Genomic DNA, 27701 nt, shown 5'->3' on the forward strand with positions numbered 1-27701 from the left:
TATTAGACCAGCAATCCATTTCTGGTAAAATCGTAAGTTTGATTTTGTGTGTGTGGAAGCCTGGTTTTGTGAAATCCGGTCACATATGATACATAATATAATGGTCTAATTCAATGTCGGTCCATCAATCTGACTCATTTGATGATCCAGATTCAATGTCAACATCAAAATTGATTCAGATGCAGCTTCAGATTTTTAGACTCGAACTCTGTAATGGTCTAATAGTCATAGTGACAGTAACCCTGTTGGATTGGTGGGACTGGAAGCAAATTTGAGAAGGCACATTTTGTGTGGCTCACTGGTGTCTGACCCGTATGAGATGGGCATCTCCTTAAATCAGAATGTCACTGCATGTAGACCATAAAGATGGCACGTAAGATATTATGCTTGATAATGTTATGATAGCATCAAAAGCAAAAAGGCTAATGGGTCAAAGTTTTCTTCTTTTGTCTTTTACACCTGGTAGCACGAGCTAGAATAAGAGAGCATTTTTTTGTTTCAACATAAATGCAGAGGATGACAGTGTACTTAAGGTCATTTAAATGATAAGCATGATACATCTATCAAACTATTAAAGGATAGCACTGCCACCTTTACTGTAATCAGGGGGACCTTTAGTTTTTACTCTAATCAGGGGTCGAGATATCCATTTTGATGTTATTTTTATATGGATGTATGCATATGTTTACTAAAGATGTGTCAACCATCAAGTAGCTAGAATGGTCAGTAGTTGTCTGTGTAGACCACCTCACATGCAATGATTGACGGTGATGTGTCAACCATCAAGTAGCTAGAATGGTCAATGGTTGTCTGTGTAGACCACCTCACATGCAATGATTGATGGTGATGTGTCAACTATCAAGTAGCTAGAATAGTCAGTGGTTGTGTGTGTAGACCACCTCACATGCAATGATCGATGGTGATGTGTCAACCATCAAGTAGCTAGAATAGTCAGTGGTTGTGTGTGTAGACCACCTCACATGCAATGATCGATGGTGATGTGTCAACCATCAAGTAGCTAGAATAGTCAGTGCATGGTTGTGAGTGTAGACCACCTCACATGCATGCAATGATCAATGGTGATGTGTCAACTATCAAGTAGCTAGAATAGTCAGTGGTTGTGTGTGTAGACCACCTCACATGCAATGATCGATGGTGATGTGTCAACTATCAAGTAGCTAGAATAGTCAGTGGTTGTGTGTAGACCACCTCACAGGCAATGATCGATGGTGATGTGTCAACCATCAAGTAGCTAGAATAGTCAGTGGTTGTGTGTGTAGACCACCTCACATGCAATGATCGATGGTGATGTGTCAACCATCAAGTAGCTAGAATAGTCAGTGCATGGTTGTGAGTGTAGACCACCTCACATGCATGCAATGATCAATGGTGATGTGTCAACTATCAAGTAGCTAGAATAGTCAGTGGTTGTGTGTGTAGACCACTTCACAGGCAATGATCGATGGTGATGTGTCAACAATCAAGTAGCTAGAATAGTCAGTGGTTGTGTGCGTAGACCACCTCACATGCAATGATCAATGGTGATGTGTCAACTATCAAGTAGCTAGAATAGTCAGTGGTTGTGTGTGTAGACCACCTCACATGCAATGATCGATGGTGATGTGTCAACCATCAAGTAGCTAGAATAGTCAATGATCGTATGTTTGAAAATCATCTCACAATGCAATGTTTGATGATGAAGAGTCAACCATCAAGTAGCTAGAATAGTCAGTAGTTGTCTGTGTAGACCACCTCACATGCAATGATCGATGGTGATGTGTCAACTAGCTATCAAGTAGCTAGAATAGTCAGTGGTTGTGTGTAGACCACCTCACAGGCAATGATCGATGGTGCCGTGTCAACTATCAAGTAGCTAGAATAGTCAGTGGTTATGTGTGTAGACACCTCACATGCAATGATCGATGGTGATGTGTCAACCATCAAGTAGCTAGAATAGTCAATGATCGTATGTTTGAAAATCATCTCACAATGCAATGTTTGATGATGAAGAGTCAACTATCAAGTAGCTAGAATAGTCAGTAGTTGTCTGTGTAGACCACCTCACATGCAATGATCGATGGTGATGTGTCAACTAGCTATCAAGTAGCTAGAATAGTCAGTGGTTGTGTGTGTAGACCACCTCACAGGCAATGATCGATGGTGCCGTGTCAACTATCAAGTAGCTAGAATAGTCAGTGGTTATGTGTGTAGACCACCTCACATGCAATGATCGATGGTGATGTGTCAACCATTAAGTAGCTAGAATAGTCAATGGTCGTATGTCTAAAAATTATCTCACAATGCAATGGTTGATGATTAAGAGTCAACCACCAAGTAGCTAGAATAGTCAATGGTTGTGTGTGTAGACTCAAATTCAATGATTGATGATGGCACACCAAAAAAGTATGATATGGTGATCTATTATAAATGTACAACTACAGTAATCTTGTGTGTCTTAAAAGAATTCTGATAATAGCAGGGTAAAAAAACTGCAGTGCAATGTCTAGCTAATGATTTTAAACTGTTTTTTTAGTGGCCAAGTCAAGTAGGTCTGGAACACAGCTAAGGTACATTTTATGACCTCATTAATAATATCACCTCATTATACTGACCATTTCCTGTATATTATCATACATTACTCTTGTATATATAACATCCCAGCAGGATATTATTGATTTGAGAAGTTGTGGTTGACTATTGTTGTAATGTAGTGTAGCTACACTACACCATACATATTTATGAGTTAAACTGAGCTTTTAGTAAACAACTGAACTGACTTTAGTAGCGTGCATTTTAGTATTATATCAATACAACACTTACAGTGGGGAATAAACTTTTCCTATAGAGACATGCACTTCATTTTCGAAAGCGGAAGACAGAGCTACCTGTATATATCATGGTAATTCTATGCTGGAAGGTGTCCATTATCATCATCTCAATGTAACAGTCAGTGATAAGCTAGAATCTCTACAGGGAGATTTGTTTGTAGCTGAACTCTATACAGGTGATTTGTTTGCAGCTGAACTCTCTACATGATGGTTCTTTGTAGCTGAACTCTCTACAAGGTGACTTCTTCTAGCTGACCTTTCTACAGGGAGATTTGTTTGTAGCTGAACTCTCTACAAGTGATTTGTTTGCAGCTGAACTCTCTACATGATGGTTTCTTTGTAGCTGAACTCTCTACAAGGAAACTTCTTCTAGCTGATCTCTCTACAGGGAGATTTGTTTGTAGCTGAACTCTCTACAGGTGATTTGTTTGCAGCTGAACTCTCTACATGATGGTTCTTTGTAGCTGAACTCTCTACAAGGTGACTTCTTCTAGCTGACCTTTCTACAGGGAGATTTGTTTGTAGCTGAACTCTCTACAAGTGATTTGTTTGCAGCTGAACTCTCTACATGATGGTTTCTTTGTAGCTGAACTCTCTACAAGGAAACTTCTTCTAGCTGATCTCTCTACAGAGAGATTTGTTTGTAGCTGAACTCTCTACAGGTGATTTGTTTGCAGCTGAACTCTCTACATGATGGTTCTTTGTAGCTGAACTCTCTACAAGGTGACTTCTTCTAGCTGACCTTTCTACAGGGAGATTTGTTTGTAGCTGAACTCTCTACATGATGGTTTCTTTGTAGCTGAACTCTCTACAAGGAAACTTCTTCTAGCTGATCTCTCTACAGGGAGATTTGTTTGTAGCTGAACTCTATACAGGTGATTTGTTTGCAGCTGAACTCTCTACATGATGGTTCTTTGTACCTGAATTCTCTACTAGGTGACTTCTTCTAGCTGACCTTTCTACAGGGAGATTTGTTTGTAGCTGAACTCTCTACATGATGGTTTCTTTGTAGCTGAACTCTCTACAAGGAAACTTCTTCTAGCTGATCTCTCTACAGGGAGATTTGTTTGTAGCTGAACTCTCTACAGGTGATTTGTTTGCAGCTGAACTCTCTACATGATGGTTCTTTGTAGCTGAACTCTCTACAAGGTGACTTCTTCTAGCTGACCTTTCTACAGGGAGATTTGTTTGTAGCTGAACTCTCTACAGGTGATTTGTTTGCAGCTGAACTCTCTACATGATGGTTTCTTTGTAGTTGAACTCTCTACAAGGTAACTTCTTCTAGCTGATCTCTCTATAGAGAGATTTGTTTGTAGCTGAACTCTCTACAGGTGATTTATTTGCAGCTGAACTCTCTACATGATGGTTTCTTTGTAGTTGAACTCTCTACAAGGTAACTTCTTCTAGCTAATCTCTCTACAGGGAGATTTGTTTGTAGCTGAACTCTCTACAGGTGATTTGTTTGCAGCTGAACTCTCTACATGATGGTTTCTTTGTAGTTGAACTCTCTACAAGGTAACTTCTTCTAGCTAATCTCTCTACAGGGAGATTTGTTTGTAGCTGAACTCTCTACAGGTGATTTGTTTGCAGCTGAACTCTCTACATGATGGTTCTTTGTAGCTGAACTCTCTACAAGGTGACTTCTTCTAGCTGACCTTTCTACAGGGAGATTTGTTTGTAGCTGAACTCTCTACAGGTGATTTGTTTGCAGCTGAATTCTCTACATGATGGTTTCTTCGTAGCTGAACTCTCCACAAGGTAACTTCTTCTAGCTGATCTTTCCACAGGGTGATTTGTTTGTAGCTGAACTCTCTACAGGTGATTTGTTTGCAGCTGAATTCTCTACATGATGGTTTCTTCGTAGCTGAACTCTCCACAAGGTAACTTCTTCTAGCTGATCTTTCCACAGGGTGATTTGTTTGTAGCTGAACTCTCTACAGATGATTTGTTTGCAGCTGAACTCTCTACATGATGGTTTCTTTGTAGCTGAACTCTCTACAAGGAAACTTCTTCTAGCTGATCTCTCTACAGGGAGATTTGTTTGTAGCTGAACTCTCTACAGGTGATTTGTTTGCAGCTGAACTCTCTACATGATGGTTCTTTGTAGCTGAACTCTCTACAAGGTGACTTCTTCTAGCTGACCTTTCTACAGGGAGATTTGTTTGTAGCTGAACTCTCTACAGGTGATTTGTTTGCAGCTGAATTCTCTACATGATGGTTTCTTCGTAGCTGAACTCTCCACAAGGTAACTTCTTCTAGCTGATCTTTCCACAGGGTGATTTGTTTGTAGCTGAACTCTCTACAGGTGATTTGTTTGCAGCTGAATTCTCTACATGATGGTTTCTTCGTAGCTGAACTCTCCACAAGGTAACTTCTTCTAGCTGATCTTTCCACAGGGTGATTTGTTTGTAGCTGAACTCTCTACAGGTGATTTGTTTGCAGCTGAATTCTCTACATGATGGTTTCTTCGTAGCTGAACTCTCCACAAGGTAACTTCTTCTAGCTGATCTTTCCACAGGGTGATTTGTTTGTAGCTGAACTCTCTACAGATGATTTGTTTGCAGCTGAACTCTCTACATGATGGTTTCTTTGTAGCTGAACTCTCTACAAGGAAACTTCTTCTAGCTGATCTCTCTACAGGGAGATTTGTTTGTAGCTGAACTCTCTACAGGTGATTTGTTTGCAGCTGAACTCTCTACATGATGGTTCTTTGTAGCTGAACTCTCTACAAGGTGACTTCTTCTAGCTGACCTTTCTACAGGGAGATTTGTTTGTAGCTGAACTCTCTACATGATAGTTTCTTTGTAGCTGAACTCTCTATATACAAGGTAACTGATGTCTCTACAAGGTCACTAGTTTGTAGCTGAACTCTCTACATGGTGGTTTCTTTGTAACTGAACTCTCTACAAGGTGACTTCTTTTAGCTGATCTTTCTAGAGGGTGATTTGTTTGTAGCTGAACTCTCTACAGGTGATTTGTTTGCAGCTGAACTCTCTACATGATGGTTTCTTTGTAGCTGAACTCTCTACAAGGTAACTTCTTCTAGCTGATCTCTCTACAGGGAGATTTGTTTGTAGCTGACCTCTCTACAGGGTGATTTTTTTTTTGTAGCTGAACTTTCTACATACAAAGTGATTTGTTCTAGCTGGTCTCTCTACAGGATGACTTGTTTCTAGCTGATCTCTCTGCAGGGTGACTTGTTTCTAGCTGAACTCTACCGGGTGATCTGTTCGTAGCTGAACTCTCTACAGGATGATTTGTTTACAGCTGAACTATCTACATGGTGGTTTCTTTGCAGCTGAATTCTCTACAAGGTGACTTCTTCTAGCTGAACTCTCTATAGGGCGATCTTCTCGTAGCTGAACTCTCTGTAGGGTGATTCGTTTGCAGCTGAACTTTCTACATGATGGTTTGTTCATAGCTGAACACCCTACAAGGTAACCTCTTCTAGCTGATCTCTTTACAGGATAACTTATTTCTAGCTGAACTCTCTACAGGGTGATTTCTTGGTAGCTAAACTCTCTACAATTCGATTTGTTTGTAGCTGAACTCTCTACATGGTGCTTTCTTTGTAGCTGATCTCTCTACAGGATGACTTGTTTCTAGCTGAACTCTCTACAGGGTGTTCCTTTCGTAGCTGAACTCACTACAGGGTGATTTGTTTGCAGCTGAACTCTCTACATGATGGTTTGTTTGTAGCTGAACTCTCTACAAGGTAACTTCTTCTAGTTGATTTCTCTACAGGGTGACTTGTTTCTAGCTGATCTCTCTACAGGGTGATTTGTTTGTAGCTGAACTCTGTACAGTTTGATTTGTTTGCAGCTGAACTTTCTACATGGTTGTTTCTTTGTAGCTGAACTTTCTACAAGGTAACTTCTTTTAGTTGATCTCTCTACAGGATGACTTGTTTTTAGCTGAACTCTCGACAGGATGATCTGTTCATAGCTGAATTCTCTACATGGTAGTTTCTTTGTAGCTAAACTCTTTACAAGGTGACTTCTTCTAGCTGATCTCTCTATAGGGTGATTTGTTTGTAGCTGAACTATCTGCAGGGTGATTTGAACTCTCTACAAGGTGATATTTCTAGTTGATCTCTCTACTCAGTCTAGATGACTGGTTTCTAGCTGAACTCTCTACAGTGTGATCTGTTAAGTTTCTACCTGATCTCTCTATAGAGTTATATCTTGTTTGTATAGCTGAACTCTTTTACATGGTGGTTGTTTGATTGGTTGCTGAACTCTCTCTCCACGGTGACTTGTTTGTAGCTGAACTCTCTACAGAGTGACTTACTTGTAGCTGAACATTGCATAAAGTAACTTGTTTGTAGTTGATCTAGATGAACTCTCTACTAGGTAGCTTTTACCCTTTACGCAGTGACTTGTTTGTAGCTGAATTCTCTACAGAGTGACTTGTTGTAGCTGAACTCTCTACAAGGTGACTTGTTTATAGTTGAATTCTCTTCAGTGTGACTTATAATGTTCTGAATCTCTACAGCAACATATTTGTAGCTGAACTCTCTACAGGATGACTTGCTTGTAGCTGAATTGTCTATAAGATTAACTGTTTGTAGTTGAACTCCCTACAGAATAACTTGCAATGCCATATAATTCTATAATGGAGTAAGTTATAAACGTAGCTGAATGCTTTATTAGGGTGACTGTTCTATTAGAGTATCTCGATCTCGCATATGCTACACGTAGTTTGCTTTGGAATCACAACTCAGTGGTTTGTAATCCGATTCTTCTGTACTACTGCAAGGACTTTCTATGATAATTATTTCAGCTACACACCGATTTTCAGCTCACTGTTCTAAGCGGTTTGGCTGGTAGGCGTGAGAACTAATAGTTTTTTTATTCATAAAAGTCGATCGCGTAATTGTGACATAGGTTGGGTTTTGTGTCATATCTCGATGGCCTTTAACTGGATTCCTTTCAAACCACAAAAAGGCACTCCTACGATAGTTACTCCATCTACATAGCAATTTTCAGCTCATTCCTTCAAGCGGTTTACCCTGTGGGCGTGACAGACCTTCGACCTTATTGTATGCAAATAATTGGTCATAACTCCGTGAATGTTCATCGGATTCCTACCAAACTTGGTACTGAGATTCGCCTTAATGAGCCCTTTAAGTGTGCCAAATTTCAGCCCGATCCAAGCACGCATTCGTGTTTTATTGCGAATTTTGCAAAGTGTGCGAAAAGAAGAAAAAAAACCCAAACTTTGGCCGCTCGTATCTCGGAAATGGCTGGAGCGATTTTCTTCAAATTTGGTATGTGGATTCCCCTACCTAGCCGGAATGTCTGTAGCAACTTTAGTTTCAATAGGATAAGGAATCACGGAGCTACAAAGGTGTGAAAATCGCGTTTACTTTCTTCCTGTAAATATACTCACGGTGTGGCGCGCCGGCTTCTTGGGCCGCACGACACACTATCGTGTGTCTTGATCTACACACCAAGTGCTTTCAAAGTTCCCCTTATAGTCTTACACTGTAAGTATAAACAAACACAACCACAAATTAGCATTTCCTTAATTAACTCATAAAATCTTTTTAGAACAAATCAACTGCTGTTGCAGCAGGTAGAACCCATGGCCAATACTTCAGCTTCATAATGTGTGAGTATTATGCTGCTGAAAATGTTGTTAGTGCATGATTGCCACTATAGCAGCAATCTTCACTCAGGAGGTGGTAATGGCTACTGATGGACAGTGTGCTGATGGCTATCAGTTTAAATCTCCTTTCTTACCTGGAGAATGTTGTTAGGCTATCTACAACAAGAATACAAAGACTCGTGATAAACCTGGATCCTCCGAAAGGAATATTGTGGAATGATTTATACCGGATCATCCTGTGAGTAGTGTGAGGTACGTACAAAAAATATCCCGGTGAAGCTGTATGCACACACACACACACGTCTATATACACTCTGTTCTAATTAGTTGCTGCATTGTTGTTATTGCACATAGCTAGCTACTTACTGTATGTATTGTACAGTACGTTGAGTATTTTTTTAGGAGGAATGGTTTTTGTGTTGTGTACTCTCACATGGAGAACAACTCTGCTAAATGTGTTGGGTTTAACTTAAAAAATATCAAATAAAAATTTTAAATATCATCCATCAATCCAAAATGTAATTTTATCAAATAACTTAATTGTATCTCCAAAATTATAAACAAAATATTATCAACAAACTTTCCCTTAGTCATATAAAGCTAGTGTATCAATGACAAACCACAAACAACATTTCCTTAACTCATTAAATTAATATTTTTACAGATATTGCATGGTATGGTGGCAGACTATCCATTAAAATAATAAACTTGGAACTACGTAGCTAGTCCAGACTGACATATACAAATAAGTGAGTACTTAATCACATTTTGCAGGAAATGTTATTACAGTGGAACCTGTGTTACGGTCACCTGGATTAAGCGGTCACCTCTGCATAACGGCCATGGACACGAGGTCCCAAATATTTTCCCATACAAATGTATGCATTGTTGTCTGCATTAAGCGGTCACCTGTATAACGCGTATAACGGCCAACCAAGAATTCGCCTATGAATCACTGTATACGTAACTTTTTCTTTCATATAGCGGTTGCTACCTTTTATGGTGGCTTGTTAAGCCAACTGTCTGGCACCACGTCACCGTTTCAATTAATGCACAATTATCACACTTCCTGCCTTTCAATGAATACTATATAACCTATCAGGCTTCATTGCTTAAACGTATTCAATAGCTATAACCAACATTCATAACAAGCTCACCTTGTCCTTTCTGTACTAAAGTATTACTGCATTGCGGTTGGCGCGAGCCTCTTAATAATAATCACTCATTTATAACGGCCATAGCCACTAAAATGCTGCTGACCACCTTATACAGGTTTTCTCTATAACAGCCACCTGTATATAAAGGCCAGATATATCTGGTCCCAAGGTGACCATTATAGACAGGTTCCACTGTATTACAAAGTCACTGTCACTGTCACTGTCACATCAATGACATGTATAGTGATTTATTTCAGTCATCTGGAACACAGCACCAAACTAATTGTAGTGGCTGAATTTTCTATTAGCATAAGTGGTCTATTATACATTTTTATATATCCATTCTAGCTACTACAAGTACACAAAAAATTTTGCTAGAATAGGGACCATAGCACATTGATAAAAAGTACTGAAACAAACTGGAGCAGTGCACGATATTAAATCACAGTAAAACAATAAGAAGTGTTATATCCTACTGTGCATTTTTATTATGGTATCTTTAGCACAGTAGGGATATAACACTTCGTATTGTTTTACTGTGATTTAATATTGTGCACTAGCTACTCCAGCTTGTTTCAGTACTTTTTATCGATGTGCTATGGTCCCTACTCTAGTTGAAAATTCCAATTTTTTCTGTGTACTTGTTTATTAAATAATTACTATGACTGGTGATCCTATGCATACCGCATCTGAAATATTTTTTTAAAATTCCGTAGCAACTTGTTGAAAGCATTTCGGGTTGATCTGAAAGTTTGTTTGGGCTTAGTTTTACCTAACTAATACTGCCTCATCGTAGTCTGGGAAAATTGAGGCTGGTTTTTGGGTGATGTTATTTCGTGGGCCACACCTACTCCTTTGTGGTCTACTATCGTACTGTATGATATTTGACATGCTGATAGATAGGCTCAACTGTTTTACCAATTCATTGGTGTGACATGGTACGGAATACCACAGGGATCTGTTCTTGAGTCATCTTTTTTACTGTTTACATTAATGATCTCTCACCCTTAATAAAGTGCTGACAATACAAAGATCTACACTACCATTACTCACTCTCACCCAGGTAATCTACGTGATGTAATACTCCTAATGGATAATTATTGACAAGAATCCAGCTAACTTATTTTTATCATCTTTTAAAGTGTAAAGAAGAGTGAAGGAGGAGTTGTACTAACTCCAGATTGTATAGTGTCAAGACCCACACCGTTTAGCTTAATATACACATTAGTTAATTCTATTTATTTATTTGTGACATAATTCAAGCTCATAACATTTTCTTATTATTCTTAGTACCTTATCTATCATGTCATCGCTGTATCTCCTGTATTGTAGTGCTTGTAATTTTGCTGTGTAGTCTGAATGCTCTTATATAGGATAAACAATTCTGGTGTCTTTCAGTTAAGTATTCTTACTCATACATATCAGTCTTGTAACAGGGCCCCCATATCAGATTCCCATATTCCAAAATGAATGTATACACTGATAAACATCTCCACAGTTAAACTCTTCCTAAATAGACTTAGTACTATTTAGTGGACTATAGCTTTATTTACTACTGCTGAACATTGAGAGTGAAATTTTAATTCAGTATTAATTACTATCTCCAGATCCTTTTCCTCTCTGACCTTTTCATGCCTTCCATTGTACAAGAATGCCTTGGATTGCACTGACCTAAATGTCGCATTTGGATAGAAGAATATCTACCACACTGATGACCACTTGCAATGTTGATGTGCACAAATACACTTTAAATGTTCATATAATAATGAAAGCTAGTAGCAATAGAGACAACCAGCGACGGAACTATGCTATGCAAATATTGGTATGTGGGGACTTGTGTATAGATGAGTGAACATGGAAACACCAAAGCTGTACCATGGAACTTCAACCCTTGTGGACCACCCTGTGTTCAGATAGCTAGATAGTCCTTAATAACCTGTGGATTTGATTGAACAAAATAAATTGTAAATTGCTCTAATAGAATAACTATACTTGCACTAACAGAAGTTAGATAGCTGAAATTTCAATGGATAGACTACCACCATACCAGGTCTCCACACTGCTTGAAGCTTCTTAGTTTACTAGAGTGGTATATCCCCAGTATATGGAGCAGTTAATTGTTTGTTATTTTAGTAGTTTTACAGTAAACCCGCATTCACTGATGTTTTACTGAGAGTTTAAAACTTAGTAAAACAATTATGTTCCATATACTTAAAGTTACTGACACTGTACTATTGGTACAACTACAGTAAAGCAGCTTAACAAATTACTAAACTAAGAACCTTCAAGCAGTGCCAGTAGTTGAACAATGTTATGGGAAAGGGACCAAATTCACAAGTGCTATCAATTTAGACGTCACCATCTGGTTTTAAGAAATCAACTATATCCCGCTAGAGCATGCATATACCTACTTAAGTTTAATGTAATTTTTAATTTAAACTTTTTTTCCACTGAAAAAAAGGAGTTTGCCTGAACCATCTGAACCCCCCTGCCTACATACCTGCACATGTTTTACATACTACACTGACCAGTATGTTGTGTGGGCTGATGATCACTCTGTAGGTAGGTGGTATACTAGTGACAATCAACACAAACTATGTCATATTTTAATAGCTAGTCTATACTAATGAGAAATACTTTATGAGATGACACACATCAAAACATGTTAAATGTCCAAAAATAATTAACTTTTTATTATGATGGCATCCTAGTTACTAAAGACTAAATTAAGCCTCGTTGTTATTAGAATGACTATCAAATAGCATGTTAGTGCATGTCTATAGACAAGTTGATGATATTTCAGCCTGTCACCATACCATGTTCATCAGCTGTTGTTGGAGATGGAGCAATGTTACATCATTTTTACCACATGTAACTTCTCTTCAAACAATCCTTAAAACAGAGGATAATATCAGACTCACTTTGTAACCAGAGGCGTATCCAAGGGGGGGCAAAGGGTGGGGGGGGCCCCTCCATCACCGTAGTGGTTTTTTTTAAAAACCTCCGTCACAAGCTTACCAATAGTAAACTGACACGCAAATTACTATAAATTATGTGCGCTACTACGTGGTACCACCAGGGGTTGTAGTGAACGCGCACACACAACATCAACTCGCTCGTTAGTCTCGTGCCCAGACCCCACCCACTGCGTTGAATAGGGTCTGGTGACATTCGCAGGAGTTTTGGGCCCTACGCCATTTTTCTTTTCTGACCAATCGGACATCTTGATTCAGGTACAACGCGATTTGATAGGCTAGAACTAGGAAAATGACCGACTACAGCTATGGATACAAATACGTAAACAATATGGCGGCGGGCCCAAAAACATAGCGTAAGTCACCAGACCCTATTCAACGCAGTGGGTGGGGTCTGGGCACGAGACTACTCACTCGTGAATCCACCGAACGAAAATATTAGAAACACACTTCTATATTTAGCCTAGATTACTCACGTGATAGAGCATTTCGAATCTAGAGTGACCCGCTCAAAGGACCTTGCCGCGGCAGGAGTCACAACTCACAAGTGACGAAGGAAACCAGATGACGCTAAGAACCTACTGCCTATGAGGTCATAAAGTGTTAAATGTACCAAGTTTATTTTCTCGAATCGATTACACTAGATCTTTGTACGGCAGTGCAAGGGGGTGTCATGTCGGCTCACGCTGTAGGTAGATCTGCGACCGCGGTCAAAGTCTTGACCAGAGAAAATTTCACCCTGACCCTTGACTTGCAGCGTTTATCGTCTTTGACCTGTGACTTGAGCGTTTCTTGTCGAACTTTTGACCTACACTTATTTCTCTATTTTCCTATACGCACCTGCGCTTGTAACCTAGTATAATATTTTCTTAGTGCGTGCTACCAGCAGCTTGGAGAAAAATCATTATAATTACGGCGAAATGCCTGTTGGAGCTTTAAAACATCTTCTTGGAGATCCTTACTTCTTGTGAGTTACGTATAATCCCGTAAACTTGATAATAGCTACGTATAGTTTTCGATTGTGGGTTTCGAACCTTCCGTATCGTCTTGACCCTTGACCCACTGTAAGAGCTATTTAGTGGCCTTGCCCGTTGACTTAGAGTTTGACCGCAGTCGCAGATCTACCTACAGCAAGAGCCTGAGTGACACCCCCTTGTTTTGGCTGTCATGGCTTCCAAGATGATAAAAGTCACGAAAGATACGTTCTCTTTCACTTCTAGACAATTTCGAAGGGCAGCGAAAATTGCAGTGACAGCGAAGAAGGCAATCCAATCTTTTCTTGTCTTTTTGTTCTCCTTTGTATGTTTGGTACGCTTTACCACTGACTTTTTTCAGCTTTCTTCTCTTTCTCTTCCATAATTCTGAATCAATATATTGTAGTCGCTTTCGTCCTTTTCTTCGTTCCACAAGAGACTCAAAACTTGTAGCGCACGAATCGCTGTCGGACTCCATCTTGAAACAACCAAATTTTAAAAACTGCTGAGTCATGAACGTGATGTAACTACTCACGTGATACACATAATTTTTAATCGCTTGTCGCTGCAAAACGAGGGCACACTGCATTGCGAGATTTGCTGTACAAACTACACTGTGAGCCCTATAACTTGTTTTTGTCAAAATTGTGGGTTACCCCCTTTTTCCACTGACCCCTTCAATTATAATGAATTAATGAAAATACAATTTTAAATAATGCAACAAAGTTGTAGCCTCCACAACAGTTTAAATTGTTCCATTATTTCAGATACAGTGTATGTTCAACACTTTATAATTGAAGAATATAGGATGAGAAGCACCTCTGCTGCACAATCAATCCACTCAACACATAAAATACCTATTAAAAAATAATAATCAGAACAGGAAGCCATTGCATACTACCATAAATCAACACCTTGCACTGTCAGCAAAAAAGATTGGACACAAAGAAGGACAAAGACAAAAGTCTATGGCATTGCAGTATACCAAAAGACACCCAAAAATCAAGCCCAATACCATAGCCATTGTAAAGTTATGCTTGTCTAAAGGTGTCCATCAGTCAGCTAGTAGATAAAAATTTCAATAGCTTTTTATAGGAGAAGTGTTTAAAGTTGCACTGAAGGCACTCTGACCTGTCTATGCATATTCTAAGGTGCCATGAAGGTATTGCCAGTTTCTAACCATTTTTTTTTGGCAAAAGCGCAAACCCTCATAATCCCTACTATACAGTGCCACTGTCATGATAATTTTTGTAACAACTTATTGGAATCATTTCAGGTCTTACTGAAGGCAGTTTTAATTCGGTCTGGTAATACAGCCAAGGCACTGTGAAAGTATTGTGAAGCTGCATGGTTTCTGGTATAGGTTTTTTTATGATGAGAAAGTACAGACCTCCATGATCCTTGATCTACATTACTACCATACTGTACTGGCTTTTTGACATGAATATATGTATAGTATGTGATTGCATATTTTCCTATCATAAATAATGTGTCACACAAGCAATGTCTTCATTGGTGAGTATCATTGACAGTTTCGTATATTTCAACAAAGTTTGATTGCTACAAAATTAGCCAACATATATGGTTATCAAGATCTCTTCAGATCAGTAGATATTTTACCCACACAATAATTGAGTTAATACAGCATGTGCAATAGCATTACAATACGATTGTATAAAAATGTTTACACAACTTTTTGTATATATAGACTTGCTTATGATTGTAATGAGCACACAACTTGATAAATGAATGTCAGCATATGTATATAGTTAGGAAATGTGCTTGGTCTGTAACTATCTGATAGTACATTGTTAGCTATGTGTCAAATATTGCAATTGAGTGGCCTGATCTTTATCTCAATAAAATAACTCCTTGCTAAAAAATCTACAAAGTGACTATAAAGGTGGTTTGGCATTAAAACTTCACAGCCTTTATACCACCATCCTCCACCTGGTCTACTGTACCCCCAGTTCTCTATTGCACAATTCCTACCCCACTGATCATTGTCACTGTCTTTAGTGGTGAAATTCATTCCATTGTGATACTCCATTGGATCAGTAGTGGTCCCCTGGAATCCTCCAACAGTTAGTTTGTACTTGTCTTTAGCTGATGCAACTTTAAACTGTTCATAATGGAGGAAGACACTTCTACCATCTTTGTATTTAATATCCATTCTCATTTCCCAACCACCTTGACCAGTGAGACAATGGAGGGCTCTCAGTCCATACCAAAATTCTCCAGTCAATTCACCAAATCCATCTTCATACTCACCCCAGTTCCTGTTAAAATCAACAGATCCATCTTGTCTTCTCTGTACCACTAACCATCCTCCTCCTCCATTGATAGTGTCACAATACACTTCTGCATTATAACATTTCACTTCACAGAAATTGACCATGGTATACACTCCTGATTTCCTCTTGTTGAAGACACTAGTGTTGAAGCCAAGACAACAGCAACTTTCAATAGGAGCATTTGCCTTAGGACATCCAGCTAGAACTGCTATTATCCCAATAGCCAGTAGTAGTATTATTGTAGTAATAGTAGTAGTAGTAGTCATTGTAGAGCTACTAATGAACTAGTGATCACCTCACAATGTGATCTCTTTTATACTAACAGTGACAATGTGTAGTAGGTATGTATATAGCTTAATATGGTAATGTGATACTTTCTTGTACATATATGGTCAGTATATGTTACTTATTATTATAAATAGTGTAAAAGATAAATAGTATAAAATTTGTAATAGTGTAAGGTAATTAGCTGAGTGGTGTAAAATGTACATATATATGGTCAATAATCAAGATGGTAGATTGGGGTAATTTCATTGGTCATTGACTTTAGTTAATCTGGACATAAGTTGTTATTTTTTATGCATTATGTGTGGTCTGATTATGCAGTAATTAACTACATATTACACAATGTCACAGTTGAGTTATATAACCAAATATGGAAAAATATGCATTGCAGCAATTCAGTGTCTGATGAACATCATTAGAGTTTGTGGCAAACACCAATGATTGTGGTTGATTGAGCATTAGAAGTTACTGGAATTCACCATAAAAAGTAGCAACTCTCATCATCTAGGTTGTTTTAATAATTTGCATCCATTGATAAGTTCTGTGTCTCTGTTGTTACTATATACTTTTCTGATATACAGTTATATGTAATTAATGTTGCAAGTTAATGCAGCAGTGGCAGATCTAGGTGGATTTCTGTAGTTTTGACAGAAACCCCTTTTTAATTTTAACACTTATTATTGCTGTATTGACAATTTATCATAGCAAAACACTATATAGTCTACTGCTGTATTTCAGTAGCATGCAAGCAATTGCATTTAACTATGTAGCATCCATCATAGCCCAAAAATGATCAAGATACTCTAATAGAGCAGTCAAGTAACTACTTTAATAGAGTATACCAAACCACAATGTTTGCCCTACATGCAGTTAGTTTGGTTGTTTCACAGTTTAAAAATTGGTAAAAGTAGCCAAAAATTCAATCTTAAAATCTCAAAAAAATTTTGGAGGCATGTTCACTGATGCCTTATTATTAATGTTTACAGTATAGCACTGCATATGAATGCATATATAGACATAGAGGCAGATATAGCTACTACACTACATACAACACACATCCAAAAGAAAAGGCAAAGCCTCTGGGGACTATGCAATACACTGCATGCTATTGTCACCCAGTGAACCTGAACTAGGTTATCTTTACACCACTCAGGTTTGGTGTGTGCTGTTTGAAGCATTTTGATAAAATATGGTCTGATTTTGTCAGTGCAATTAACAGTACAAGAAAAATACAAAAACAAGTGATGTGTAAAAAAAGCTGTATGGATTTCACATCTTTTTTCACCATAGCCTTTTTGAGGGCCGCACTCTTTTTTTACAGCTTGGCTGTTTTGGATTAGATATCAGTATCAGCACTGATATTATGAGGTAGATTATGTGGTGTATATCACCGATATTTCATTTATGTAATACAAGTACTACTATAAGCCATAAATTTATGAAATTAATTTCATAGTGTGGTGGTAAACTTAAAAAGTTAGTATGTGTAGGCGGGTGACTGGGTAAATTGTTGTGTTTGGTTTGGCATGAATAGGTTCGAATCATAACTTTGTCAGTTCTGTTCACAACATGCATAAAATTTTTGTGGTGCCTAATTGTCTGGATAGTGTGTAGTAGAGGCCACACACCATTTTTTGGTAACTCATGATCAATAACATCACTTCTGTTGCTATTAAACTGATCATGGTTCACATGGTACCATAACCCATCTTGCTCCACCACTTGGTCTAGTCTCGTGCATTAAAACTAATTATTTTAAAATTTTAGAAAACCCCTACATATTTCATTTCCCTAATGGAGTCTGTCTTAGAGGGGTTCCACTGTAACATGCCAATGTAGGGATTTTCCCATCCAGCTATGTTGTATTACTATCATTCATCTCTTGTTTCACTACTTTTCATCACTTCTTCAATTTTTAATACTAGTTAGTGCTCTGCGATATATCGGTAATACCATTTATCATGATAAATTATCATAATGGATTATCAAACCATGACAGCCTTTGATAACCGATATATCGAAATACTGGTACAGGATTACTTTTAACCCAGCCTTTGGTGTATAATTATCCAATTTGTTGATGGTTTAGCAGACATGCCCTAAACAAAAACTTGAGGTTGTCACATTACAACACATGCTTACTTGTACTGAACTATATATTTGGTTTTTGGGATGCACACTGCATTATACTAGGCCCAAGAAATGATGCAATAGTTACAATAACAAGCTAACTATATACCAATACACCGCGATATTATCCTGTTACTAATACCGTGTATTCAAATTTCAACACCACCGAGCTCTAGTACTAGTACACTATAATATGTAAAATATATAAATACACTTTCTTTCTAAGTGGTCTGCACTGATCAAGACTTGTAGGGATCAGTGATGGTCATACTAGTTATCAGACAATTGTCATTCATCATATATGTACAAATTTTCAAAGTACATAATTTTCATAGAATGACAAATTTCACGGTTTTATTTTTGAGAATTACTTGAGGTTACCTATACCCTGATAATTGTCAAATTTAAGGTTACGGAATAATTTAAAATGCGTGGGCGGAACAAATTACAAAACCTGCTTAAACCAACAGGGATAAATAATTTCAACAACTGTGTTGTGTTAGCAACACAACTAATTGTGCTTGTTTGTTTTTACTGTAGAACAATTGCTGTTCTTGGGTGTGTGGTCCACAATAGAGCGATATTTTATAAAAATGTGCCGCCAAAAACCAGACTAACAGATTACTGAATCCTTATAATTTCAACACAAGTCATTAAGCAACTAAAATATCTAGGTCCTGTGGAAGCGATTTTTTAAGTTACTGGATGTATAGACGTTTTATTGAACTTTTAGTAGTTTTTTCGAGTGAAACAAGCTCTTTGAAGGCTTGTATCTGAGTCACTGGGAAGAAACACGCCAAAAACACTTCCACAGGACCTAATAAATTTAATATACAGCATCACTATGCCCCAGAAATGCCAATAGAGCCTACAGCTTTTGCTGTATTTAGTGGTGGAAAAACATGGTAGTGACAGCTGGAGCTGAGCCTCCAGCTGAGCAATGTATGGGCTGGCTTACCTGTGTTACTACAACAAATTATAGTGTTCCACCTGCCTCAAACTACACTGTAGCTACATAAAACATTAAATATGAAGGGCTTCACCTTCATTTAAAACTTTTCACCCTACTAGGCTGGTTTTATGGGCTTCTCAAAAGTATCGATAGGCATTCAAAATTTTGTATGATTGCCCGTGGCTATACCGTAACCTTAAACAGGGGCAGATCCAGACTTATAGAAAGGGGGTCAAAAATGAACTGAGGCACTACATTGTCTCTGGTTTGATAAGGTGAGACCAAAAAAAAAAAAGGTCACAGCCAGCTGACAATAACTGCCCACCTCACCAACCACGCATTTATAGCTAATAAAGTACATAAAAATCCTTAAATAGCTCACTACACACTGTTCTAGTACTGTCACTGCTTTATTAGAGTGACTGCTCTATTAGAATATCTCGATCTTGGTATACTAAAAAATTTTGGAGGGGGGGTCAAGAGCCCCCTTTGACCCTCCCCCCTGTATCCGCCCTTGCTTAAAGGATGAAAATTTTTTTGGATAGCCAAGCAACCACAAAAATTACGTCCCTCAAAAATTAGTACGTATACAGTAAAATGGCTACAAAGGATCAATCTGCAAAATTTCTAGCTGGCTATTTGTGGCTAAAAGTGCCCATGGAATGGAGTAGATGCCAGTTTTCATGTACTCAGCAACTGTGGAGGAAGTGCTGTATATGGTGACTGTTCTATTAGAGTATTTATTTGACTGCTTCATTAGAGTACCTCAAATTTTTGCTTGTATCTTTTTATGGAAGGGGGTTTGGAACAATGGTAAAATCTGAATTTTGATTTTGAAGAGTACGTTATTTCGAAGTCCAGAAATACACAGAAATTTGTTGTTTGTATCACAAATTATGAAGATACATGCACGCTTGCAAAACTAACTTACTGATGAAATAATCCTCCCCATTTGTGCGCTGGAGAAGACTGGCAGAGTCTCAAGTGAAATCGAATTTAATCAGTCACTGGCTTGATTGTAACTGTAGCTGACTAGCGACATCATTTCCCCACAATGACCCGTTCTGGGTCAACTGTTTAACACAGTAATGATACTGTTATCCATCACATGTCAACACCACATAAAAGCTACTTAAGTGAATCAAGACACACGGTAGTGTGTCGTGCGGCCCAAGAAGCCGGCGCGTAACACCCGTGAGTATATTGACAGGAAGAAAGAAAACGCAATTTTCGCACCTCCGTAGCTCTGTGCTTCCTTGATGAAACAAGACGATTTTTGCTGTGGACATGCCCCCCAACTGCAGCACTCTACATTCCAAATTTGAGCGAAATCGCTTCGCGCGTTCCCGAGATATGCGACTTCAAAAATTGGCTGAGTTTCTTCGTTTTTTTTTTCTTCTTCTTCTTCTTCTTCTTCTTCTTCTTATTTTTCTTTTTCTTGTCGCACACTTACAAAAACTGCTATAAAACTCGAACGCGTTATCCGATTGCCTTGAAATTTGGCACACAGAAGGGGGGTATAAAGGCGCATCTCGGTACCAAGTTTGGCTGGAATACCATAAACAGACAAAGAGTTATGAGCGATTATGCACGAAAAATAACACCAATATGTTGTCACGCCTACAGGGTAAACCGCGTATGGGAAGAAGCTGAAAATCGGTGGGTGAATAGGTTAACTATTGAACCTCAAACCTTTTGTGGTTTGAAAGAAATCGAGCTAAAAACCAGGAAGATACAGCGAAAAAATCAACAGTGTGTAACAATTACGCAATCGAGATTAGCTAATTTTTAATATTTTTATTTTATTATTATTATTATTATTATGCTTGCCACGCCTACCAGGTAAACCGCTTGGGGTAATGCTTTCAAAATCGCTGTACAGATGGAGTTATCATCTTAGAAAGGCTCTTCAATGGTGTAGAAGAATCAGACTTAAAGCCACGGAGTTATAACACGAAATCCAACTTGGTGTAGCAAGTGCGAGATCGAGATACTCTAATAGAGCAGTCATCCTAATAGAGCAGTCACCCTGAACAGAATTCAAGAGATCAGTTAGAAATAAGTAACCTGTATAGAGATCAGCTACAAACAAATCACCCTGTAGAGAGTTCAGCTACAAACAATTCACCCTGTTAAAACATCAGTTAGAAGAAGATTTCTTGTAGAGAGTTCAGATACAAACAAATCACCCTGTTGAAAGATCAGCTAGAAGATGTCACCTTGTAGATACTTCAGTTACAAAGAAACCACCATGTAGAGAATTCAGCTACAAACTAGTGACCCTGTAGATACATCAGCTAGAAGAAGTTACCTTGTAGAGAGTTCAGCTACAAAGAAACCATTCTGTAAAGAGCTCAGCTGCAAACAAATCACCTATACAGAATTCAGCTACAAACAAATCACCCTGTAGAGAGATCAGCTAGAAGAAGTTACCTTGTAGATAGTTCAGCTACAAACAAATCATCCTGTAGAGAGATCAGCTAGAAGAAGTTACCTTGTAGATAGTTCAGCTACAAACAATTCACCCTGTACAGAGCTCAGTTAAAAGAGGTTTCCTTGTAAAAAGTTCAGCTACAAACAAATCACCCTGTAGAGAGATAAGTAAGAAGAAGTTACCTTGTAGATCGTTCTGCTACAAACAATTCACCCTGTAAAGAGATCAGCTAGAAGAAGTTACCTTGTAGAGAGTTCAGCTACAAAGAAACCATCATGTAGAGAATTCAGCCGCAAACAAATCATGTATAGAGAGTTCAGCTACGAACAAATCTCCCTGTAGAGAGATCAGCTAGAAGAAGTTTCCTTGTAGAGAGTTCTGCTACAAACAAATCACCCTGTAGAAAGATCAGCTAGAAGAAATCACCTCGTAGAGAGTTCAGCTTCAAAGAAACAATCATGTGAGAGTTCAGGTACAAACAAATTGTCCTGTAGAGAGATCAGCTAGAAGAAGTTACCTTGTAGAGAGTTCAGCTACAAAGAAACCATCATGTAGATAGTTCAGGTACAAACAAATCACCCTGTAGAAAGATCAGCTATAGAAGAAATCACCTTGTAGAGAGTTCAGCTACAAAGAATCTATTGTGTAGAGAGTTTAACTACAAACAAATCACCCTGTAGAAAGATCAGCTATAGAAGAAATCACCTTGTAGAGAGTTCAGCTACAAAGAAACCATCATGTAGAGAGTTCAGCTACAAACAAATCGGCCTGTAGAGAGATCAGCTAGAAGAAATTACCTTGTAGAGAGTTCAGCTATAAAGAAACAATCATGTAGAGAGTTCAGCTGCAAACAAATCACCTGTAGAGAGTTCAGCTAGAAACAAGTCACCCTGTAGAGAGATCAGCTAGAAACAAGTCACCTTGTAGAGAGTTCAGCTAGAAGAAGTAACATTGTAGAGCTACAAAGAAGCTACCATGTAGAGTTCAGCTGCAAACAAATCACCCTGTAGAGAACTCAGCTACAAACAAATCGCCCTGTAGAAAGATTAGCTAGAAGAAGTTACCTTATAGGGAGTTCAGCTATGAACAGATCACCCTGTAGAGAGTTCAGCTACAAACAAATCACCCTGTAGAGAGTTAAGTTACAAAGAAACCACCATGTAGAGAGTTCAGCTGCAAAAAAAATCAATCACTCTGTAGAGAGTTCAGCTAGAAGAAGTCACCTTGTAGAGAGTTAAGCTGCAAATAAATCACCCTGTAGAGAATTCAGCTACAAACAAATCACCCTGTAGAAAGATCAGCTAGAAGAAGTTACCTTGTAGAGAGTTCAGCTACAAAGAAACCACCATGTAGAGAGTTCAGCTGCAAACAAATCACCTGTAGAGAGTTCAGCTAGAAACAAGTCACCCTGTAGAGAGATCAGCTAAAAACAAGTCACCCTGTAGAGAGATCAGCTAAAAACAAGTCACCCTGTAGAGAGTTCAGCTAGAAGAAGTCACATTGTAGAGAGTTCAGCTACAAAGAAACTACCACGTAGAGAATCCAGCTGCAAACAAATCATCCTGTAGAGAGTTCAGCTAGAAGAAGTCACCTTTTAGAGAGTTCAGCTACAGAGCAACCACCATGTAAAGGGTTCAGCTGCAAAAAACTCAATCACCTTGTGGAAAGATCGGCTAGAAGAAGTTACCTTGTAGAGAGTTCAGCTACAAAGAAACCACCATGTAGAGAGTTCAGCTGCAAACAAATCACCTGTAGAGAGTTCAGCTAGAAACAAGTCACCCTGTAGAGAGTTCAGCTAGAAGAAGTCACATTGTAGAGAGTTCAGCTACAATGAAACTCCCATGTAGAGAGTTCAGCTGCAAACAAATCACCCTGTAGAGAACTCAGCTACAAACAAATATGCAGTGAAAAAGATCAGCTAGAAGAAGTTACCTTGTAGAGAGTTCAGCTACAACGAAACCACCATGTAGAGAGTTCAGCTACAAACAAATCACCTGTAGAGAGTTCAGCTATGAACAGATCACCCTGTTGAGAGTTCAGTTAGAAACAAGGAATCCTGTAGAGAGATCACCTAGAAGTATCGCCTTGTAGAGTTCAGCTACAAACAAATCACCTGTAGAGAGTTCAGCTACAAACAAATCACCCTGTAGAGAGATCCGCTAGAAGAAGTTACCTTGTAGGGATTTCAGCTACAAACAAATTACCCTGTAGAGAGTTCAGCTACAAAGAAACTATTCTGTAAAGAGCTCAGCTGCAAACAAATCACTTGTACAGAATTCAGCTACAAACAAATCGCCCTGTAGAGAGATCAGCTAGAAGAAATTACCTTGTAGATAGTTCAGCTACAAACAAATCACCCTGTAGAAAGATCAGTTAGAAGAAGTTACCTTGGAGAAAGTTCAGCTACAAAGAAACCATTTTGTAAAGAGCTCAGCTGCAAACAAATCACCTGTACAGAATTCAACTACGAACAAATCACCCTGTAGAGATCAGCTATAAGAAGTTACCTTGTAGATAGTTCAGCTACAAACAAATCTCCCTGTAGAGAGATCAGCTAGAAGAAATTACCTTGTACATAGTTCAGCTACAAAGAAACCACCATGTAGAGAGTTCAGCTGCAAAGAAATCACCCTGTAGAAAATTCTGCCAGAAACAAATTGCCCTGTAGAAAGATCAGTTAGAAGAAGTTACCTTTTAGAGAGTTCAGCTACAAAGAAACCATTCTGTAAAGAGCTCAGCTGCAAACAAATCACCTATACAAAATTCAGCTACAAACACATCACCCTGTAGAGAGATCAGCTAGAAGAAGTTACCTTGTAGATCGTTCAGCTACAAACAATTCACCCTGTAGAGAGAGCAATTAGAAGAAGTCACCTTGTAGAGTGTTCAGTTACAAAGAAACCACCATGGAGATTTCTGTAATCAATATATGTGACCGGATTTGCGAAAAGGGGTCTTCCACACACATCCAATTCCGTAAATGTTGGAGACCATAACTCAGTGTTCAAGTAACATATTAACCTGAACATTTCACCATGTATTCAGCTATAGTGGTGCTCACCACTGCCCAAATATCAAGGCAATAGCTCTTTCCAATCTGAAGTTATCAATTGTCAAAGTTGGCAAATTGGACCCCTTTTCGCAAATCCGGTCACATATGTATTATACAGTATATATAATTTGTACATTTACTGATAAAATATTTAAAGTACATCTACTTCATCTTTTCTTCTTCCTGTAGTAAAGAAAAAAACATAGGTTAAAAAAGTCCCAAAGCTGGCCATAGGCCGGCTTTGGGGTATACAAATACAAAAAGAAATGAAATCTAATCCAAAACAGCCAAGCTGTAAAAAAAGTGTGCGGCCCTCAGAAAGGCTATGGTGAAAAAAGATGTGAAATCCAAGGTGGCGGCCAAGAAATGGCTGTGATGGTAGGTTAGTGGTAAAAATTTTAATAACGACAATTCAGGTGAATTTTTGTGAAGCGGCACAAAAATTCACCTGAATTGTCATTATTAAAATTTTTACCACTAACCTACCATCACAGCCATTTCTTGGCCGCCACCTTGGATTTCACATCTTTTTTCACCATAGCCTTTCTGAGGGCCGCACACTTTTTTTACAGCTTGGCTGTTTTGGATTAGATGAATTTATTTCCAAAGACTTTAGAATTTATTCTTTCAAAGCTTCGATTTCTTTAGCTCTTCAACAAAAACATGCTCAATCATTTAACATGGGATTGGATTATATGTTGTTTTAAATGATTATCATGTGAAATAGTTAAGCAAACAACAGCCTGGGGCTATTAATGTCCTGGAAGCCCGACATAATTAATCCTGGCACTTATTTACCAAATATGGCAAATAGCAGAACTGCAGAGTCACTTACTCTCAGCATTAGCAAATCTTATTGCTAATTGTTCTGGTTTGGCCTCTTCATCAGCTAAGTCAGCCTGAGTTGTCCATACCCATGCACGATCACTACCAGCACTCGGTAACAACTTCAAATCAGCAGTTACTATAGCAACAGTTAGTCAGAATGGTTCACAGTAAACATTACAACTCACATCGATGATTTGCACAAAGTTTGTGCGTCTTTTCTCTCCTCATGACAATCCGATATGTACCAGTCTTCTTGTGCTTCAGAATCCTCATATCTCCCACACCACGCTCCTTCCACTCCGGAGGATCTTCCTTAGTGTCAAACCTGAACAGCTTAGCTCTCCTGTGATAACCAAAGGAAAGTTGTAACACTAACACATGTTGAAAGATAGACACAATTGGAAAATTAAATTTTGTCTCTTACAAATGGTGGCCTTAGTTTAGGGGCTCACAGCTTTACGTTCATGTTAGCTATTGCATAACCATAACTTGAGGCATTAAATTGAACTGTTCACTGGGCATTGAACTGTTCACTGGGCAGTTGTTATCCCAAACCCTGTGATGTTCAAGGTTGGGTAGTTTGATGAGGAGAATGGAAGGCTAGTACTTAAAATAATGACCTAATATTACAGAGTATGGTTGCTAAGCACAAGTATATCAAGGTGCATACTTGCAGGGATTTTTCTAGGGGGGGGGCAAAGGGGGCATTTCCCCCCCCCCCCCCCCCCCCTGAAAATGATTTTGCCCCCTGAACTCTGCCTCAACCAGCCCAATGATGAAACAATGATAAATTGATTTGAAATCATAAAATTTAGTCGATGGCTAGCTAGCTACAATAAAACAAATTTAGCCTAATTTAAGTTCTGCCCCCCTCAATTTCTGAAAAACTCGGATTGCCCCCCTGAATTTATTTTCTAGAAAAATCCCTGTACTTGTTTCTTGTACTTAATCATAGTTGATAAGCTCATACAGATAAACATGAAGCTCTAACACAAGCTCTAACACAAGCTCTAACACAAGCTCTAACACAAGCTCTAACACAAGCTCTAACACAAGCTCTAACACAAGGTGTAGTTATACAAGAGAAGAAGTGGTAGAAGTTTGTTAACTGTGTGATGTTTGAAATTTCCAATGGTACATGGCCAATAATAGTGTGGATTTTTCACTACACTTATCAGCAAGAGTTTATAATGGTGTAGGGAGAGTATCGAACTTCGCTATACCCAATGAAACCTGTAAAGTAGCCCACATCTTTGTGTTCTCTCGTAAATCTGACCACTGTTGTTTGCTCAGATTTAACACCTTGGCCAGGTGGTCCACATTGAATTCCTATGGCTATCATGCTTTGAAAATGGCGACCATGATGAAACCTCCTATTAAGAGGTCACCCATGATGTTGATATCTATGGCTTTCCAGGTTAGTTGGCTTTGTCTTTTCTCTTTCTACTAGTTCCTCAATGCATAGTGTGATAGTACACTACTTCAGTCTCTCAACATGTATGGGTGTACCCACTGCACTTATAATTAGTTACCAATCAACACAAATCACAAAGTCGTTTGAACAATGCCATAGGACTTTACCGGCTCATATTTCACAAGGTATAGCGTAGTTCGACACTCTCCCTACACCATTATAAACTCTTGTTATCAGTCTCTGAACTTGTGCTTTACACAAAGGAGTTGAAACTGGACTCCAAATGGCTTTATGGTACCCAAGTATCAATGAACTACAATTATTGTATAGCAGTCTCCATTATAACTAGTGCTCACATTTTAAACACTTCCTCCTCATTTTCTTCTAATGTCTTCACCTCCACAGGAGCTAGCTTCACCACCGGCTCAAATGTCAACACTGGACTCTCCACCGGAACATCGTCCTATAAATGAAATGTCACCCAGTGTGTAACACAAGACATCTTAAAATACATTTCAAGAATCAATGTACAAAAAAATCAATAGGAAATACTATGGAAACAGGGCAGGGGCGTAGGAACAGGGGGGGCCACAGGGGCCAGGGCCCCCTAGTCTGTGGCCATGCATATAGAGAACAGGCCAGGTCTTATTCAGTTGCCAGCAGGAGCCATTTTACAGTAATACATCACGTGATCCTACTTTCGCTGATGTATTGTCTTCCCTGACTGACGATATTGATTGGAGACACCGAGGGAGACACTGAGTGAAA

General features: G+C 38.6%; 2 protein-coding genes across 2 annotated transcripts; both read right to left on the reverse strand.

The window, feature by feature from the left end:
• Positions 1–15366: 15366 nt before the first annotated feature.
• Positions 15367–16104, reverse strand: LOC136245234 (ficolin-2-like). The gene has a single exon (XM_066036725.1). The coding sequence runs from the start codon at positions 16102–16104 to the stop codon at positions 15367–15369; it is 738 nt and encodes a 245-aa protein (XP_065892797.1).
• Positions 16105–25500: 9396 nt separating this feature from the next.
• LOC136245928 (ran-specific GTPase-activating protein-like) lies at positions 25501–27420 on the reverse strand. Its single transcript, XM_066037380.1, has 3 exons — positions 27290–27420; positions 25705–25862; positions 25501–25655 (listed from the first exon to the last, which is right to left on the reverse strand). Coding segments are annotated over exons 1-3 (297 nt in total). The 5' UTR covers positions 27292–27420; the 3' UTR covers positions 25501–25518.
• Positions 27421–27701: the final 281 nt, after the last annotated feature.

This window comes from Dysidea avara, chromosome 15 (genome assembly GCF_963678975.1).
Source record: "Dysidea avara chromosome 15, odDysAvar1.4, whole genome shotgun sequence".
Taxonomy (NCBI): Eukaryota; Metazoa; Porifera; class Demospongiae; order Dictyoceratida; family Dysideidae; genus Dysidea; species Dysidea avara.

What these genes read in the sequence shown, in the direction of transcription:
- LOC136245234 (XM_066036725.1), bottom strand. Translation starts at nt 16,104, where the DNA reads ATGACTACTACTACTACTATTACTACAATAATACTACTACTGGCTATT.
- LOC136245928 (XM_066037380.1), bottom strand. An exon ending in ACTTTGTGCAAATCATCGAT is followed by an intron (nt 25,656 to 25,704) that starts GTGAGTTGTAAT and finishes CTGTTGCTATAG; the next exon opens with TAACTGCTGATTTGAAGTTG.